General features: G+C 36.7%; 1 protein-coding gene across 1 annotated transcript in view; it reads right to left on the bottom strand.

The window, feature by feature from the left end:
- The window catches only part of LOC105389093, a 62,948-nt gene that overhangs the window by 24,441 nt on the left and 17,747 nt on the right, over positions 1 to 20,760 (bottom strand). The window contains exons 2-3 of the mRNA XM_038111592.2: positions 4,977 to 5,721; positions 3,542 to 3,661 (exon numbers count right to left, since the gene is read on the bottom strand). Coding sequence (XP_037967520.2) covers positions 3,542 to 3,661; positions 4,977 to 5,634 — 778 coding nt within the window. The 5' untranslated portion in view covers positions 5,635 to 5,721. The remainder of the gene's footprint in view (positions 1 to 3,541; positions 3,662 to 4,976; positions 5,722 to 20,760) is intronic.

The raw sequence follows: 20,760 nt of genomic DNA, 5'->3' as shown, positions 1-20,760 counted from the left end.
TAGAGATGCCACGAATATTCGGCAACTATTCGGTATTCGGCCTATTCGGCCAGTTTTTTCAGTATTCGGTATTCGGCCGAATAGTAAGTAATATTCGGCCGAATACCGAATACTTAAAAAAGTAGCAAATATCTTACAAAAGGGAATAAAAAACTATTTGATCGAAACATTTAACTATCAAACAATCATTAATTGCAAAAACCTGAATACAACATATGTATTTTTAATATTTAAAATTAATTAAAGGCAAATTGTGATGAATTTAGACAAGTTTTTCGGCATTTGTTCGTAAGAGACAATTGCGCTTAATAAAATATAAATATACAATACCTACTACTGAGACACAGGTATTTTTTAAAAAAATATACAAGGTTTGGTTACTGATTCGAGTTGGTTGACCACCAGTTGTACGGATCTGCCGTAAGATTAAGAAGAACACTTTTTAAATAAAACTTCAACTTATTGAATTATACTGGATCACCTGCCGAATATTCGGTGGCCGAATATTCGGTATTCGGCTGAGAGCGCCGGCCGAATATTCGGTATTCGGTATTCGGCCAAATCACTATTCGTGGCAACACTAGTAAAAAGTCACGTTTCATCAAAGTTTCTATGAAAAAGGTTTTTTTTTGTTAATTTTTAAAACTCGTAGAACAAAAGTTCAGAAAGTGAGACAGGGGGTCACCCCTGTCTCACTTGTTTTTACCCGACTGCCGAAGAAGGAGGGTAATATTTTTCGATTGTATGTTTGTAAGTATATTTTTTGGTAGCAGAATTTTTAGGGTTTCGTACCTCAAAAGGAAAAAAGCAACCGTTATAAGATCTCTTTGTTGTCTGTCTGTCTGACTGACTGTCTGTCACCGCCCTTTTTCTCAGAAACGGGTAAAGATATCAAGCTGATATTTCGCATAGGGGTACTCCCTCTCCCATACAAGTAAATTGGGGCTGATATTTTTTCCGGTTATTTTGATGGTGTAGGTTGAATTGGTCTTTTAATATAATAGGTATAAAAAAAGGTTAAAATATAATTATTTTGCTTTTACCCTTAAATTTGGAGACCACACCATAGACAAATCCTAATTAAAAAATGTTTTCAATAGATGGCGTGTTTTTATGTTGGGTAACTCAGAATAAGAAGTGATGATATCTCAGAATAATAATGGTTAATGGTGCTATTCCGCTGAGCACCGAAACCGGTGGGACACAAGTGAAAAGTGGCGGTTCCCCTCATCTCGCATAATCTTTATTGACCAAAACTCATTTCGCATAACTCGTATGGTCTAAAATTTTTTGGCCGAACCATCACTTTGCCAAGAATTATGTGGTATAAGGCTCGTTTCGTCTAAAACTCTTTAGGCACAATCTTTAAACACCTAAGTTTCGTTTGCTCAAATGTATGTTCGTCTATACCTATGTATAATCTTGTTTCTCCTAATGTTATCTTAATAAATAATATATTAAGTATGTAGTAAATGTACAAATTGTGGTATTTTTTCTCATACATCCCGAAAATCACGATATTGAATGATTAAAAAATCGAAAGTTAAAGAGCAATACAACATACATTTATAATACACATACAATAATTATAACAAACCCCATGAGATCGAAACCTAAAGATAGGTGCGACGACGAGCAAAGCGAGGAGGAGCGAGGTGCACATGTTCATCAAAACCGAAGCGGAGCGCAGCGAAGCGGAGCAGAGCGTTTTCCAAACAGCGGAAACAATACAAGGCACCAGTTTGCGCTATAGAGAGACGCTCCGTCAAAGTTAAAGTCAAACAAATATTATTACTTTGTATAAACCTATTATTAGGCTATTCAAGATTTGGCCATACCATTATTAGGCTAAACAAGATAATGCGAAATAACTTTTTACTAATCGAGATTTATGCCATACGATTTTCGGCGAAACGAGACTTTGACCAAACGTTACTATGCAATACGAGATTAGGCAAATAAATCTTGGGCCAAAAAAGGTAGAACCGAAAAGTGGTAGACCCTGCTCCTAGAACAGGGCATGAGTTTGTGATTTGTGTGCGAGGATGGAAACTTTGAATATTTTCTTGATTTTTTTATTATTGATGCAATAACATATAGTTACCAACCGAAGTCACCCCGTGACAGGGTGACTAGATAGGTACTTCTGCAAATTACGCCATCTATCGTTGGTTTTTTTAGTAACTACTGTCTATAGAAGAAATTCCGTCATTATCAATTTTACGTTACGAATGAATTTAGTAAACCCAGTAAACCTAACTAATCCAGAGGAAACCTAAAATATCTTTCTGTCTCTCTGAAAAACGTACTTAATAGCCCAAACTCGATGCTTTTAGCTACTAACATCTTTGAAATAAAATTCAGTCACCACCTTGTTACTGCCCTCATCAGATCCTCACGAGACCATTCCTCAACCAGTACCATGAGACTGTGTTTTTGATGAATCCTAACCTAATGTTCCTACGTATTGTCATCACTTAGATCCATTCGCTATATTCCTGCTCCTTTTGCCACATTGCCCACTATCTAATTTAATTTAATGTATTGAATATAGTGTAAGAATTATGCTTCCTCAATTTCAAATCAAATTATGTTGGTGTCATAAAAGTTGAAAAAGTGCAATGACAACCAATGTGCAGTGATTTTGTATCTGTACACGAAAAGATCGCGAGCTGTCAGTGCTGCCTAAACCGACGTGACCCTTCTTTGGAGGCCAGCGGCCGACTGAGTCAAACGTCGCTTGTGTTTATGATTTTATAACACAGAAAGCCGCCATAGATATTTGTATGAAGATTTGAGGGAAAAAAATTGCCCAAGTTTGTTATTAATTTACACAAAATAGGTGTGTGTTTATTTAAAAACAAGGTATTTAGCGCCTAGTCCAAGCATTTATCTTTATAATTTGATAAGAATCATATGAAAATTCTTGATAATTACGACACAGTTGTTACAATACGGGAGTGTGATTTACTGGTTTTCTGAAATTAATTTACAGTTGTCCATAAGCATTTACTTAAATTCGAATGATTCAGCACCTAGCTAGACTCTTCGGCTACCTGTGTGATTTTTTTCAAGGCTGTAGTGCATCATTTACTATATAATTCTATGACAATGCCAACCCTCGATTACCTATTGCCGACCCTTAAAAGAAACTATATAAGGAGACGACCGAATGTCGTAGTGGTTAGTGACCCTGACTACTGAGCCGATGGTCCCGGGTTCGATTCCCGGCTGGGGCAGATATTTGTTTAAAACACAGATCTTGGTTCTCGGGTTTTGGATGTGCCCGTAAAGTGGCAATAGGCCCGCCCCTTATTACATTGGGACTAACATAACACTCTGGCGAAAAGTGGGTGCAGCAATGCACCTCTGCCTACCCCGCAAGGGAGTACATTAGTACAAGGTGTGTGTGGGTGTTTTTTTTTGTAACAAAAGAAAAACTCCTCTACGTATTACAGAAAAAAACCTGAACTACGATCCAATCGCTTTGTAAACGCCGAATTCGGCCGAATAGTCGACCTTCTCCCCAAACTTTTCTCACCTTTGCCAAGAATCTTGCCGAAGCTGCCCAGTATGCTCGGCAGGAACATCGCCAGCAGAATGCTCTTGAACACTTGCGCTCCAATCAACAGCGGCACGAAGAACTTCTTCAGGCCGAACGCTGCAACAGAGGAACCAAAATTCACAATAGGAAAAAAAAATACTAGGTTTAAACTGTGAATCTCTCTAGGAGTATTAGACATAGTGCATTTTTTTTACTTTTCATATAAGGTAAACAGTCTTATGCCTAGTTTCGCCATAGTATGTTCGATCATTAACACCCCGTTTGCATTGTAATGTCATCAATTAAACGTCTAATCCATTTTAAATTCGTCATATCCATATGAAATTCTTGACGGATGTGTCAAAAGTTGTTAATCCCTTGTTATTTTCTAACAGAGTATGATGAAACTGGGGCTTAGTGCCATTAGAACCTACCAAAGCGTATGTCTGTTTAATTATAATTTTATTATGTGAACAAATAAACTACAGCTAGGAAATATTTCATGATTGTTTAACTTTTATGACAAGTCAAATAAAAATGCAGTATACCTCGTCTTACCTCGCTCATAATAAAAATACCATATTATATTATGTGCATCATGCACATGTATTAGGTAGTAAAAAAAATCTCGACCTTAAAGTGTTATCCTGCCTTGCTTTGACACAATACCGAGAGAAAGAAACAGACATAATAGTTTAATGCCGACATTAGCTTAAAGTTCCTTTCTGCAACTCGGCAATCGTCCTTTCTTTAACCGTAAATTAACTGTCAGTTTTTGCCTCGTGCCTGTTTCCGTGAACTACAAATTTAAATTTATGTGAAGTTGCTGAACACAAATGCACTTAAACAAGTAATAAGATACTTCATGTCCTTTACAGAGTTACACGACAATAGCAATAGCGTCTGTGACAACTTGCTTTGACGGAAAAGATAATAAGCAAACTTGGAGCTTACACGTGGGCACAGACCAACATAGATGTTATAAAATTGTTGAAACAACAGGAAACTTCAGTGCAGCTATCAAAGTTACAAGCTTTAATGTAAGCGTCCACCTTTCGGCATCGCCACGGACGCGTCGCATTCCGTATTCTTTGTATACAGGATGTTGCAAAAAGGGAATACTAAGCCGAAACCTACATGTGCAGCATGGTATATCTAAGCCCGAAAATAAATCTAAATCGCGAATTTTGAAATTCTGATTTTATTTTCGGGCTTAGATATACCATGCTGCACAATTGCACATGTAGGTTTCGGCTTAGTATTCCCTTTTTGCAACACCCTGTAGAAATTCACACAAGTGCGTCGTCCATTTATGAAAATTTGTTTGGTGCGATACCGATAGGTAGACGCTTACCTTCAGGGTGGTACGGACTGATCGCATTCTAGTACAAAAGAAATACACAAATATTAATATGGAATATAAAGTACTTACATCTGAATCCCATAAGTCTGGCAGCTTTCGGCAAGTTGATTGATAAAATGTGCGTTTCTACGAAATTCTTAACTTTTTGCAAGAGTCTGTATTCGAATGTGAATTTACTAAATAGAGCTCTTCCTTCTTCTTCTCTGTTATTATCTTGTGTTGTTTTTTCATTTCCGCCACCATTTCTCTTCTGCACACTTTTGATTTCAATACCTTCGACAATTTCGTACCGATCTTTGCTAAGAGCGTCATCTATTAGTATTTCTACATCGTGTTCTAAATCTTTCTCGGTATGATTATGTTTCAAGAAGTATTCTTGCGTTAATTCTCCTACTGTATCTAATAGTTCATTTATAAGATTGGATTCAACATTCACATTAGTTCGTGTGTCATTGATTTTGATATTACTATTTTCATATAATTTACTACTAGGGTGACAGCTATGGCAGTGATTTGAGTCTACTACTTTTAAATCTACATTATCTAAGTCACTTTTGGTTAAGCTTTCAATATGACTTGATTGATCCTTAATAATAGTTTGACAGTTTGATTGTAGAATGAGAAGGAATATATACAAAATGACTAGGAGGCTTTTTTCTGGAAGTCTCCATTCTCTTCTACTGAATGTCTCCTGCTTTTGTTCTTTGCCGTATTGTGATTGGTCCATTTTGTGGAGTGTTGTTTTCTAAAGTCATTACCGGATTTTCTGGTAAATTTCTTGCGGTGATGTAGATTTGATTACTCAGTACAAGACCTGAAACAAATAAGAGAAGATATTAGGCAATACGTCAGAGAAAACTTTTATATTGGGAAAAACATTAAAAATACATACATACATGGACGAATGGAAATAATATTTTTATTTGAACATAAATTAGACCTCGTGCGACAACCTCAATGGCAGGCAGGCAAACTGGAGATAGCAGAGTTAGAAATACACAAATAAAATACATGGTGTTGCAAAAATAGGTACACTAACCCAAAAGGGGGTGACTCTGGGAGTCATTCTGAGCAACTATTGATTGACTTGCGTAACTTTTTTCGTCGTAAAAAAGTAATTCAGCATGACTTTCAGAGTCACCGTCTATCGCTTAGTATAATTACCTATTTTGCAACATCCTGTATAAAATCCAGCGGGAATGAATTTTACAATATTCAATTCAAATCACGTCCGAATAGGATTTGCATCCTAAATCCTACCAATATCTGGATGTTGTGTGTAGAGGATTTAGCAATGAAACAATACCAGGGATACATGAATAGAAACATGCCAAATCAAATACAGGTTTAAAAGACCAGAAAAAAATACCTGAATAGAAGATTCGGGACGCAATGTTATTTCAATTCATAAGGAAAAAAATATAAAGCCGACTTCAAAAAAACCACTAAAAAGTAAGAAATAATTTAATGTTTAGACCAATCCTAGGTGACCGTTCAAATATACCTAAGCAGGTACTGTTCTTTTTTGATTTTGGTGCGGTGACAAAGTAATCTGAAGAAATATGGCACCAACTTCAAAAAAGATCAGTAGGTACCTGCTTAGGTATATTTGAACTGTCACCTAGGATTGGTCTAACCCTTAAATTATTTCTTACTTTTTATTGTTTTTTTTTTAAGTCGGTTTATTATTTTTATTTTATTTGCAATAATTATCAATCAAAGTAAGAATCAAATGATACCAATAAGTCCTACTTGTCAATACGAATCATTCAAGCCTAAACACGAGGTAGTTGCTATATACCGTTGAGGAGTTCCCTTGACTGCCTTCCGTTTCCATCATCAGATCAGCTCAAGGTCACCATCATATTTTTTTGTAGTTAGCTCAACCTAATACATCAAAAAAAGAATTTTCAAAATCGGTCCATAAATGGCTGAGTAATCGGTGAACATACAGTAAAAAAAAACATAGGTACATACAGACGAATTGAGAACCACCTCCTTTTTTAGAAGTCGGTTAAAAAGTAATAGGTAATAAGACTGTTCGTTAGGTTAAAAACACAAAACGCGTACGTGTATTTCTTTTGGGAACTCGTGTCTTGCTTAAATAATGTAAAAGAAAATTCTGGCATAAACATTTATCTTATTATTAATTTATCTGCTTATTTACGAAACGAGAAACACCGCATTTGTATCTTCTTAAATTTTAATATAATTTTCTTGGTAAAGGAGAGCACATTCGATATAAGTAGCTCATCCACATATTACATAGAAATTATGCTCCCTCCGAATTTTACATCTAGGTATTATCTCTTTCATCCAAAAGTTGTCTGGTAGAAATAGTTTTAAGCAAGTGCCCTTTGGTACTTTTTTCTTTTGAGTTTATTAGTATTTTTTTGTTTATTTTAGTATATATAAAGAGTAAGGCTTAGCAGGGTTACTAAAATTATATTAAAGTAGAAGAAAAAAAAAGTTTAAAGCTACAAACACTTTTATTCTTTGTCAGACTCACAAACCACATATTCATTCACTCAATACTCAATCATTGATGGATTGACGATGACGGTTTGACAGTTTGAAAAGGTACAAAAGTGTATAGCTACTTATGAAGCCGACTGTACAAAGGTGGTACAGCAGCTGGTCAGATAAATTGAGTAGGGTAACGTAACGTACCTTGGGACGCTTGTACCTCGGGACATTGATTGTATTTTAAAAACCGGCTAAATTGGCACATTAAAATTCTACCCTAGACATAGTATTTTACTCGCTTGGCAAAACTAGTGAGTCTCGTGATCATACCAGCATCTAGTGTGTGGTGAAGACAGTATGAAGTTTTTTGGAGTCAAAAGTAGCTTTTGTATAGTTTTTTGTGTTGCTTTATCTCATTGAGGCATGCTCAAAATAAAGACATGGATGTCACGTATAACTTTTCAGTTATTTAATTTTATGACATGGCAATTATCTGAAAGATTCCTATTAATTAAAAATAAAAATATTTAAATTTTGGTTAAATATTGCTTTTTTGTACCTTGGGACACGATTAAATTTGTACCTTGGGACACTGTTTCCTATGGCTTTGTACTGTGGAAAATGCAAACATCTAAATAACGCCTTATATCTCTGTTCTGATTAGTGCCAGAGTGAAACTAGACAGAAGAGAGATGCAGTAAATAAATAAGAACAGAGATATAAGGCGTTATATAGAAGTTTACATTTTCCATAGTACAAAGCTATAGGAAACAGTGTCCCAAGGTACAAACGTGTAACGTACCTTGGGTCAAAACAAGCATTTTTACTTTTATCTTAATTTAATAAAATCTGGCCACAATAAAGCTTAAGCACAAATACTAGTGATAATAGAATAAAGAAAATTTCACATTAATATCTTAGTCGTACGCTGCGATAGCTTCATTCAAAGTTGGGGTAGTCGAAAATGTCTCTAGGTACGTTACGTTACCCTATCCCTGTAACATTACACTGTTAATCTACATTCCTATTGATTGCAATTAACTGCAATTCAATTACATTGTAAAGCCACAGTCCCACAGATTAACTGCAATTTACGACCTCAATCAAGGTTATCTTAATCAAACGTTTGAAGGCGGCGCTGCAACGTTGGACAGTAATTGAGGGCCAAATGTAAGTTTTTCTTAACCGATCGAGCAGTGAAAATCGACTAAAATTTGCTAGCGTGTATACGGTGGCGACTCTCCCGCTCTATGCAGAGAATGAACAAGATATGAAGCTGGTATAACTTGCATTAATAACCAGTCATATAGCCACTCTCCTAGATAACTTCATTACCTTCAGCGGCTAGATCCACTGCTCCATGGATCCCTGATGTCAGACTTATGTCTGGCTGACGGTATAGTGCCAGCAATTTATGACAGGTCACTATAAATACGTAGTTCAAAAAGCGGGTGCTTACCAAATTTAAAAGAGTACTACTCTTTTTTATTGGACGGTAAACCAAAATGCCCATTCCTTTGGGTTTAATCGCCACTACTCAAACTCTTACTGCTGCTGGTAGAAAGCGAGTGACCCTTACAACTGGTATCATTTGCATTCATTCACACTCGTCGGCCTTCACAGCACATTGCACAGGTGATCCGATGGCAAACGCTAATTTCACCAAACATGGTGGCGCAAGTCATAAGCTATAGTTAGACGGCTGAATGGTGTAGTGGTTAGTGACCCTGACTGCTATGCCAAAAGTCCCGGGTTCGATTCCCGGCTGGGGCAGATATTTGTTGAAAAACAGATAGATATTTGTACTCGGGTCTTGGGTGTTGATATTTATATTTAGTATGTATCTATCTATGTATTTGTGTAGATATATCAGCTGTCCGACACCTATAACACAGGTTCTGCCTAGCTTGGGGTCGGATGGCCGTGTGTGAGATGTCCCCACATATTTATTTATTTATTTTATTTATTATAGTGCGCGGTACGACCGAAGTCTTACGGCAAAATCAGGAACTAGCCTGGACTGTCACACTATCTGACATTTAGTTGAAAACGACGCTGCGGTTCCCGAATACATTTTCTAACGGAACCTTTTTTAGATCACCTTATTTTGCGAAACTCTAGAAGGCCTATATTATATGCCTAGCTACAAATGTTTGATTTCAATATATTTTTTGTCTCCCTCAATATCTCTCTCATTCGAAAGGCCGACTGTTCAATCCAGCCATGATTGTTTCAGTAAGGAATTTAAGTAAAATCTTACTATGTGCTCTTACGGTGAAGGAAACCATCGAGACCCAAAAGGTTGTTGCGGCTTGCTACTTTGACAAGGACAAGAATGGCTATGTTAGCCACACAAAAGCACACCAGCGAAGCCTAAGTAACAAGCAGCAGTCGCCGTAGCCGCATCGGCATGGACGACATCATCATCATCATCATTAGGTAAATACAAATGTATTGCGAAAAGTGAAGTAAAATCCACGAAATGGTAGTCAGAAGTAACTCGTTAGCTAGATACTAGCTTTCCGTTGCACATTATTTTGTAGTCACGTGATAGGTCGTGAATTTAGCACTAGTGAAAGCATAGCGCACCCTCTGAAAAATAGGGCTCCTTGAACTGGGACTTTGTGAATTTTTGGGATGCGCCCCTTTTGTTCTGAGGATCTTGCGATTACTATTATGACTATACTCTCAAACCGCCGCCGCTCATTCCGTGGCCCACACACATAATCAAAGGCGAAAGTGCTGTGCATTCAACATCAACTGTCCCTCCTCCACCAAACTAGCCAGCCAGAGTAGCTCTTAAAACTGGGCACCAGAAACTATTATTGTTTGTCTTTAAATGTTGTAAACAAACACAGGGGACAATACTTGTGAATGTACTTAGCAGCGGGCAGTGGGTCGCGTGAGTGAATCCTTTTCTTCTTCATTTACTTTATGTATATTTATGAAGTATATAAGTAGCTGACGGCGTTTCGTTTACTTTCTGCGGTACAATAGATAGGCATTTTGCTTCTCGGCTTGTTTTAGCGTGGGCCGCATAAAAGGAGATAACTTTTTACTTTTACTTAGGTAGGTATATGATTTTAACTATGTATATAGCTCTCTAAGGGAGTATTTTTATAACATAAATTCAAAGGGGCAAACATGTTTGCTGTCGTTTCGATTCTATTAAAAAACTTTTTAGTTTGTTAAGAATAATATTGCAGCACCAAAAAAAGTATGTAATACCATCAGTTTCTTTTACATTTTCCTAATTTTACTCATTGTTAATCCAAAAAGGAAGGTTCAGTCGGAGCGCAATATTAATTCTGATTATTTGCTAGAACACATTTTATTTAACCTATTTCAGGCCCCAGGGACCATTATCAACTTGCCTGTTCCCGAGCCAAAGGTTCAGAGGAATCACTCTATATGAAGAAAATCTAAGCATTTAAACGCTGCTGCGCGAGCCACGACTCTACCTCGCTGTATTAAACGTGCCGATTGCACGACAACTCTCGTTCGTTCGTTTATCGTCAGTATAGAGTAACCCTCCAGAGTAAAAAGATTTCTACATCCTGATTTCCGTCGAGAAATTTGTACTTTATACTCTTCACTGGAAAGGTCAAGTTTTTGTTTGGCTGTCTTTCCAAGAAATGTTGACTAATTACTTAAATAATTTCGAATTGTTTTAATAGAGGAAAATGGGTTACCAGTAAGTATAGGTAAATATTTGAAATGGAAAATACAAAACCTTTGTTAAAATTCTAGACTTACACGTTATAGGTAATTATAATCATAATAATATTAATACCAATACTAGATCACCAACAAATGTCATTTGAAAGCTTTTACACGACGGATAAAGAAACAGGAACATAATATTAAAAATAAACAAGCTTAATTAGGAAGTGGAAGGCTTTCAGGCTGCAGGTTAATTAAAAATACGACCATAAAACTCCCTTATTAAGTTAATTTAAGAACACCCTGTAGTCATTAGTTGAACCACATTAATGCAGTATTTTAAATTAGTGCTGAAAGCTGTAACACAGTAAATTGTATGTTAAAACTAATTAGGTTTACCACATTTATTACTACCTATGTATTTTGTTATGTTATTATTTCTATTAGGTATGCATAATTATTATGTCATTCTGGTTTGGAAAACACAAATGGTATTTTGACTTTAAATTTATTTATTATCCGACATCTCTAATAGCAATATCATAGCACAAAAATCCATTCACCAGTGAGTTTAAGATGTTTCTTGAAACCATTTTATACGCAATCATCTGTTAGTCAATGAGAATAGGTATCTACATTTATTTTAAATTCATCTCTGTCAATCACAGAACCCATAAATATAGATTGAACGTACAATTTATATGCTAATAAGGCCAATAAATGAGCTTTGCCCGAAAAGACCTGAGCAAACCTTACAAAATTATCATGACAATAGATAAAAGGCGAGCTAACAGAATATTTCGAAATGAAAAGTTGGAAATATTTTCAGCCATGTCATCCTTGCAAGGGTACAAGTTTATTAGTGAACGCCGCTTGGCTGGTCAATGATCCGTCGCTTAAGTTTTTCCCAACATAATAACTATAATGTACGTCAATAAACAAAGTAATTAAAAATGCCGTGCACTATGTAATGAAGTTATAACAACAGTAAGTAACAGCAACCAGGCTCCCTAGCTATCGCGAACTTGGTTTGACAACGATTTTCTGATTAAGATAGTATTGAATTTGACACTAACTACTTCTTAAATGTTACTTCGTTTTGACTTTGCTATGGGGTCCCAGAGCCGCTTCAGCTCGTCTATCATTTTTGAAACCGCGAACTTCGCTTCGCCTTAAAAAGTTTTCCCTTGGGAATTCCGGGATAAAAAGAAGCCTATGTTCTTTCTCAGGGTCTACACCATATATGTAACAAATTTCTTTCAAATCCGTTCAGTAGTTTTGGCGTGAAAGAGTAACAGATAGACAGTCACAGTTACTTTCGCATTTATAATATTAGTTAGGATTAGGATATGATATGTACATGTATTTAGCTGGCCCACAAACGAAATCGTACTCTGTATCTGTACCGCAAATATTGCTGATAAAATGGCGAATTTAATATCTTCCATAGGTATATTTGAAAAACCGACCGCGTCCAGTGAAATGAATGAAGTTTTCAGCGTTCTGTAAATATACAGAGCGACGGATAGAAATATGAACATGTATTGAAAATAATTGTATGATTTAAATGACGACTGAATGGCGAAGTGGTTAGTGACCCTGACTGTTGTGCCGAAGGTCCCGGGTTCGATTCCCGGCTGGGGCAGATATTAGTTTAAATACAGATATTTGTACTCGGGTCTTGGGTGTTGATATTTATATTTAGTGGATGTGTTGAATATTTCCAAAAAATTAAAGATTAAACAATACAGATAACAATCCGCCGGTAACACACAATAACCGGTTTCATTGAAGCGATAACTTTCTTGTTGTGTCTGTAGAGAGAAGGAAAGTTAACATAATCGCGAGCTCAACGCAATGGGAAATGTTTATTTGTTATTTATTACAAAAAGTAACAATTAGATGGATGATGTGAACAAAAAGTTGCGCTTGCTGTGATCTTGATAGTTATTTCTCAGCTTTGTTCTTCGTATCAATGTTGGAACGCGTCAGTTTAACGATGAAAGCATACAAAAGGATTAATAGAAAGTTGTAATATTATAGTGACGTGAGTGTACACGGGCAATGAAAAAGTTCCACTGAAAAAAGCACCAAATTACTCCTAAACAGAAAAGGCTATTTTGTATGTAATATCAAAATACATATGAACTATGAATACCATACAATACAATACTCTTTAAACTTATATTTTTTTATTTATTTAATACTTTATTGCACAAATATGAGATATAAGTGTACAAAAGGTGGACTTAATGCTAAAAGCATTTTCTACCAGCCAACCTACAGGAGGTACAAGTAAAAAGGTAGAAAGGTGCAAAAAAAGATAAGTTAATGAAAGCAGGAAAAACTAAAAAGTCACTTGATAATTAACTTAAAAGAAACAAGCAGCCACCTGACATCACTTCGGTGGATCTGACAGATGTTTGACAGATCGGTAGCGTTTGTTTATCAACACTATTAACACATTATCAAATGAGTTAATAGTGTTACAGTAGGTGTGTCTGTTACATCATTTTAAAAGCACACTCCGTTACATTTTTAGCGTTATTAGTTTTTGATGTAATTACTACTTAATAAGAATTCGGACGGGAATAAATAAGAAGGGAAGAACCTTAATCGCGGAAAAACAAAAAAAAAAAAAGACACGGAAAAACTAAACAAAACGTTATTTTATTTGAAATTTTAGTTTATTGAACTTCTTCTACTCGTAATGATGAGTTTGTAATTCATTAACAATCTCAATTTATATGATAATTTCGGACAAAAATTAATCTTGACGGATAATTAAGTTTGAATCTAATGAAAATCTGAAGATTCCTTGAAAATTTTATCGCAGTCCAAATTTGACAAAATATTCCAGTCTAGGGATTTCAACTAAAATAATCTTTAATAACGCCTGTCCTCTTGGTCTATTTATACACGGTTTTGCCAAAGTGGTATCGTAAGCTGAAAAATGAAGAAGAGTTGTAAATTCGTCATTTTGAACAGGTTTTTTGTTCTCCTACGATTACCTACTGTAAAATCGTGAAAAAAATATCTAATAATGAATTACGTGAGTCATGTATAATATGACGAAGCTTATTATTTTTTCGTAAATTTTGCAATGTCATACTAAAAAGTTTTACATAACTTTCCGGTCGGTTATCCTGTTTCCGTTTTCATGACTAAGTAGTGGCTATAGTGTAGACCGTATATGTATAAGAGTATGTACTCTTTTTACACCCTATCTTATGTTGCACTACTCCAGAGTATACACTCACAAAGAAAGGAATAGAGCACAGTCGCAAATATCGTAAACTCCAAGAGTGTTGTGAAACGGAACGACATCTTAACCTGTTTAGTGCTGCAGTAAACGGTCCGTAGGAAATGAAACGTACGAGTAGTAGGTTTCAGTGGTGTGTAAACGCGGCATAAAAGTGCGTGATTTTTCTCACTATCAGCCAAACGAACTATGATATAAATCCACATCAGAAGACCGAGCACGGGGACATCTCGCGCATCTGCGAGAGTGAGTCTAACGGAACACTTTTGTCACGTCTTGCACCCTGTGCTAGGCCTTCTGAACGGTTTGCATCTTGTATGGCATATTTATCGACGTAGGTAAACTCGTTTAATGCGTTCCATCAATGACGTCGTCGGGTTTGACGCTAATCGGGATATAGTGACGTTTATATGCGTCGCGGAAGGTGGTGTGAAACGTAATGGCATAATCTACTGACACTATCCTAGGAAGAGGTAAATACAATATTACTCTTACTCTATTTTGAGGTTGGTACAGCGTACTTATTCGAAAATATGCGTATCTATTCTATTCTATTCTGAGAGGGGGCAAGTTCCTGTACGTGGCTCTCTCGAGTGGGCCCTTTGTACATGTCGCAGGCATCTGGTTGAATCTCCTTTTTGGTTGAATCACTAGCGCGTTCATTGGATGGCGCTACTCAATTGTACGCGCTAGTGATTCAACCAAAAAGGAGATTCAACCAGATGCCTGCGACATACATATCCCCTAGATTTCAGTTGAGCCAGTCTAGCTCCCGAGTAAACTGGATATCTTTATTATTATAAATGACATCTATAGTTTTATAGAATTTTAAGAAAACAACAGATAGGTACATTACTTACGTAAATCTTTTTTGCCTGGTGTTCAAAATACAGCAATTGCTGTTACCAGTAGACCTACTTACATTACCACAACCTTAGTGGGTATATTATGTGGCTGGAGGGTCTCTCTCTAAATCGACGAACGAACCCACAAGAATTGTCACTCAATCGGCACGCTTAATACAACGAGATAAAGTCGTGGTTAGCGCTGCAGTTTTGTTTTTCCGAAGCTTCGGAGCACTGGGCTAACCATGACTCTATCTTTTTGTATAAAGCCTCGTATTCACTAGGCGACAAATTGTCGCAGAACCTGTCTAGGCACATGTCGTCTACGTGTCGCCGCGACGTCGCGCTCTGTTCTGCGACGTCGCACGCGACTATACAGCGACATCTACGTGTCGCAGAACTGGTTCCGTGTTTTGGCTCGCGAGACAGAACTTCCTGCGACATCAGTCTAGCGCATAGAGTATATTTTTTTTACTAGGTCTAGCGACCGCTGTTGCAGAGTGTGGACGCGTGCGCGACTTCTAGCACGCAGCACTAACTGCCACGACTTCCTCGGGCGACATCTCGGCGGAGACTGCTGTGTGGACAAGCAGCATGTATGACGACATGTTACCAAAATGTTCTGAGAACACGCACCGTAGATGTTCTGTAACAGTCTCAGAACTTGTGCCCTAGTGAATTCGAGGCTTAAGCTTGCCGATTGCGTTACACATGCCACATATATACATATATGCATGTGGTTCAAGAAGTGCTGAAAACCGTAAAAAGGAGAAAGTTGCAGTACCTGGGACATATTATGCGCAACAGTAAATACGGTTTATTGCAACTTCTCCTACAAGGGAAAATTCAAGGCCGTCGAAGACCCCGTCGAAAAAGAACATCTTGGGTCCAAAATCTGAAAGACTGGTACAACACCGACACCACATCCTTGTTCCGAGCAGCAGTCTCGAAGGAAAGAATAAGCCAGATGATTGCCGACCTCCGATAGGAGATGGTACCCAAAGAAGAAGAAGATGTGGTTCAAATAAATGTCAAATATTATTTGTTGTTTCAGAATTTTGCCTCCATAGATATTTTAGATTATAATTATAATTCATTTTTGAGCGATTAAATTATTGTTGAAAAGTAGAAAAAAAATCGGTAACTTTTAATCTTTGAAACGTTTCTTCTAGCGGATGTGACGATACGTCAATCTCAGAATAATCTATGCCCATAGAACTGAGCGTCGGCGCGACTGGCGAGACTCGTTATTCTGAGCCGTCAAACGAAAGTAATGGCGTCACACCTCTTCACACAAAGTTTTGGACGTTTATAGTGGACGTGTGATAAGAATATTTAAAAAAAATACATGCATATTCCTAAGCATATTTTTAAGTATTTATTATTAAACATGAATGTTTACTACATTTTGTACACCTTCCTCATTTATTCTTTAAGTCTCTCCTCCACCCAAAGGTTGCCTGGAAGAGATCGCTTTTAGCGATAAGGCCGCCTATTGCGTTATATTGTAAATTGTTATTTGTGTAAATTGTTTTTAAGTCAATAAAGTAGTATTCTATTCTATTCTATTCTATTCATATTCCCTATTCTCGTTCGTTCGTTCGTCGATAGAGAGTGACTCCGCGGCGCAGTCGTGTAATATTGTGGGGTTAACTTTTATTGCCAGAGAATAGTTCTCAGGACTGTTATTAGCTGTGTGCGATTAGTCAGCCTCAAATGCATTTAGGAAGGTACTTATTTGTTAACCACCACCGTGGAAAAGGTTTGCGTTTTCTTATTATATTCGTGGTTTAAAAATATCGTCTTATAAGAAATCGGCCTACGCCTAATATTTTATAGTGCCTAGGGATATCTCATCATACACGGTCACCAGACCCGCATAACTTTTGAACGGCTAAGACTATATTTTGATAAAATATGAGAGAAGTACCTACTTACCTACTAAAAACCCTTGGAGTTACATTACAAAGTACCCAAAAAAACAAAGGAAGATCGGTTAAGCCGCTTGAGAGCTACGCTACCATATATTTATACAGACGCATAGACACACAGACACGTAAAATTTATAACACCCGTCCTTTTCGTCGGGGGTTAGAAATAAAATGTCTTAACTCTACAACCAATAAGATTTCAATTCTTATCCACACTTCAAGTTTCAAGTGCAGAAGTTGAGTACATCCCAAAGAAATGTCACTTACATTACATATTCTGAGACCTGCTTGAGCGGTAGGAAAGTGCACTTTTATACAATCGCATATTTCGTATGCGCGGCACTCACGGGTTGCCGATTCTGGACACGGCAACGCTAAGCTATTGTGAAAATAAATAGGTATAAACTACGAATTTATTTTTTTAAATATATTTGTTTGTTTTACTTGTTATTCGCTCTACAGGGTGTTGCAAAAAGGGTATACTAAGCCGAAACCTACATGTGCAGCATGTTATATCTAAGCCCGAAACTGAAATCAGAATTTGAAAATTCGCGAAAAAAAAATTTCATTTTCCATAGAAACTTTGTTGGTCACGTGACTTTTACTATGGAAAAAAAATTTTTTTTTCGCAAATTTCCAAATTCTGATTTCAGTTTCGGGCTTAGATATAACATGCTGCACATGTAGGTTTCGGCTTAGTATACCAATTTTGCAACACCCTGTATATGTTGGAAACCTCACGATTTAGACGATTATACTTATGTGTGCATGTTATTTATAAACACTTTATTGCATATTTGAGGATTAGTTGTAGTTTATGGTTTAGTTGTTTAAGAAAAATGGAATAGAATACTACTTTATTGACTTAACAAATAACAATTTATTACTTACATAGTAACCATTTTTATCAATAAATTAAAGTAGTTTTGGTTAACGGCCACTAACTTACACAGAACAGGTCAGATTCAAAGGCCTAGCACGGGGCACAAGACACGCACGTCAAGACGTGACGAAATTTTTCCGTTGCAATCCCTCAAGAAGACACGGCCGCGGCATGTGAGTGAGCGCGACGCAAAACTTTTGTCACGTCTTGTCATGCCCGTCTTGCGCCCCGTGCTAAGCTTCTGGCCATACTCCTTACATCATTCCTTCAGGGTCGGTTTATAGTCACCGGATAGCTTTGCCTAACAGAATAGTTCTTCAAAGACGATATACTCCCAGCATTGGTATTTGGTTTATTCCAGTTTTGTTATTCAAGTCTTAGCTCTCAGACGAAGTCTATCTCGGTCTAGATTTAAATAAATTGACCGCCTCCATAATACTACTTGAAGTCTTTTCATATTTTTGACGTAGTATTTTGAGCTAAAATTCTGAGTGCATTTTTTGGCTAATCTGATTCTTATAACGTGGTTTAAAAGATTTTTAATCGAACTAAAAGCATTTTTATAGGTACTCGTATGTACTAAGTTATAAGTTTAAACTGTTTTAGATCGACTTAATTTATGTTTCCTCACCTTGACGTTTGTCTGGAGAGGTAAGCCCGCCTAGGTATAAAAAAATACTACGCATTTCTATACTGTAATGTTGTGTTAAGTGCAATTTTATTGTGCATTTTGTGCATACAGTAAAGTGCTTTTATGTACTGTATTTTAAATACGGGGCTGGAATATAATCCGTAACTAGGTAGTAGCGCGTCCTAAATTTATGTACTAATTTCACATAAATATCTTCCCATTTCATCTAGATATGGTCTAGTCATACGTTACTGTCGTAACCTCAGGTTAGATGTTCGTACACCACAATAGGTAACAAAATTAGTGTTGGCAAATATACGAAAGAATTAATAACGATAGTTTTAGTTATTAATTTCAATCTTAATTTAAAAACTGAAAACTTGTGTAAAAAGTATCATCCATTATGGGATATGGGTGTTTAAATTTGAGTCTTTATATCTTAGTTTTACTTACCTATATCATGAGATATAGACGGTGAGTATATATAGGTATTACAGTATACTTTAACTTTTTAGCCTATCGGTAACAAACAGAAGAGTTGATCTATTATTCTCAATCATAATCAATAATGTTATCTAATAAATATAGATTTTAAAACTATCGATACCTACCTAGTGGTCTATATTCAACAGCAATACGCAGTAACGAATTTACACGGTTGAGTTGGTTGGGCGCCAACGTTCGATGGGCAAGCTCACCTCAATCCTCAATCACCATTTGCGGTTAGTATGGGATGAGCCAATATTCACAATCCAGCTAAGTACAAGTAAGTCTTTCATTCAGCCAGAGGTTGCCAGGTAGAGATCGCTTTGAACGATAAGACCGCCCATTGTGCTTACTCTTACTTTGTAATGTAATTTGCGTACTGTATTGACTAATTAATAATAAATATACAGGTTGTTAAAAAAGGGTGTCGAAATTTAGTTAAGAATTAACACCAATATTTCGGCTTACTATATATCACCTTTATACCCTATAGCCTGTATTACACGAGCCTTAGGATTAAATACAATTTGCAATCTTCCGTATACTATCATCATCATCATCATTAGCCTATAGCAGTCCACTGCTGGACGTAGGCCTCTCCCAAAGCACGCCACTGGATGCGATCTTTAGCTTTCCGCATCCAATCATAACCAGCCACCTTTCGCAAGTCGTTACCCCGTATACTATACATAAGACTTTATAAATAGGGCTCTAATACTCGAATATGAAGCGGATAACACTTGGCTTTTCCCGATGTATCCGAAAACCAGGAATGTATGTCCCCCTGAGGAGACAAAGTGACTTACTGACTGACGAACCCCTGTGTGGGAGTGGAATTTTATTAGTGCTCGGGCCGAAGGGAAAGAAGCGGGTCCTAAAAATAAGTTTGGGTATAAAACAAGGTTTTAATGTTTAACATTCTTCAACGAGACACACTTTTAGGACATTTTCTTAATAAAAAAAACTATTTTTATATTTTCAACAGATCCTGATTTTATCATTTACAGGGCGTTACAATTAAAATTTAGTACTTATGCCGAAAGGAGTTAACTTGGGGGGTTATTCTGAATAACTTTTATTCAACGACTAGAACTAGACTTACATAATAGCGATAAAAAATAGGGTTTCGAGTTTAGAAACTTTTAAAAGTCGTAGTACAGAATGGTCCCCTGAGTCATCCCTTTTCGTCTTACTATACCAATTTTGCAACACCCTGTATACTGATCTGGAATCAGCTCGTCGACGGATAAAATTCGCCCCTGTATACGTATAATGTCTATTCGATATGGAAATGGTCGTTTCGGGATTGTAAGTTACAAGCTTCATAGATACCGAAGTTTCGGTCGGTTCTCGGTTGCAAATGTTTTCGGGGTAGTTTTGACCGCAGCGCGGTTTTACGGTTATTGTGAAGTATTTAGGTATTTCATAGTTTGCTACTGTGTTATTATTACCACAGTTCTAACCTGACCTTTAAGGCTGTTAATAGGACTAATTAACAACGCCAATTCGAGAAAAAAAAAACTTTTAGAGAATGTAAATCGAGGTGTTGTTTGTCGCGACGTTTCTCTGGCTCCAACACTCCATCTAGCTAGTATTGTTTATCAAAAAATTCTATATACGTGTAGAACCACAGACGTAGAACCATAGAGATTTATAATAAACATGGTCAGAATAACCAGGACCTCA

This window comes from Plutella xylostella, chromosome 26 (genome assembly GCF_932276165.1).
Source record: "Plutella xylostella chromosome 26, ilPluXylo3.1, whole genome shotgun sequence".
NCBI lineage: Eukaryota > Metazoa > Arthropoda > Insecta > Lepidoptera > Plutellidae > Plutella > Plutella xylostella.
The sequence above is the reverse complement of the archived record's forward strand: the minus strand, read 5'-3'. Positions and strand labels throughout refer to the sequence as shown.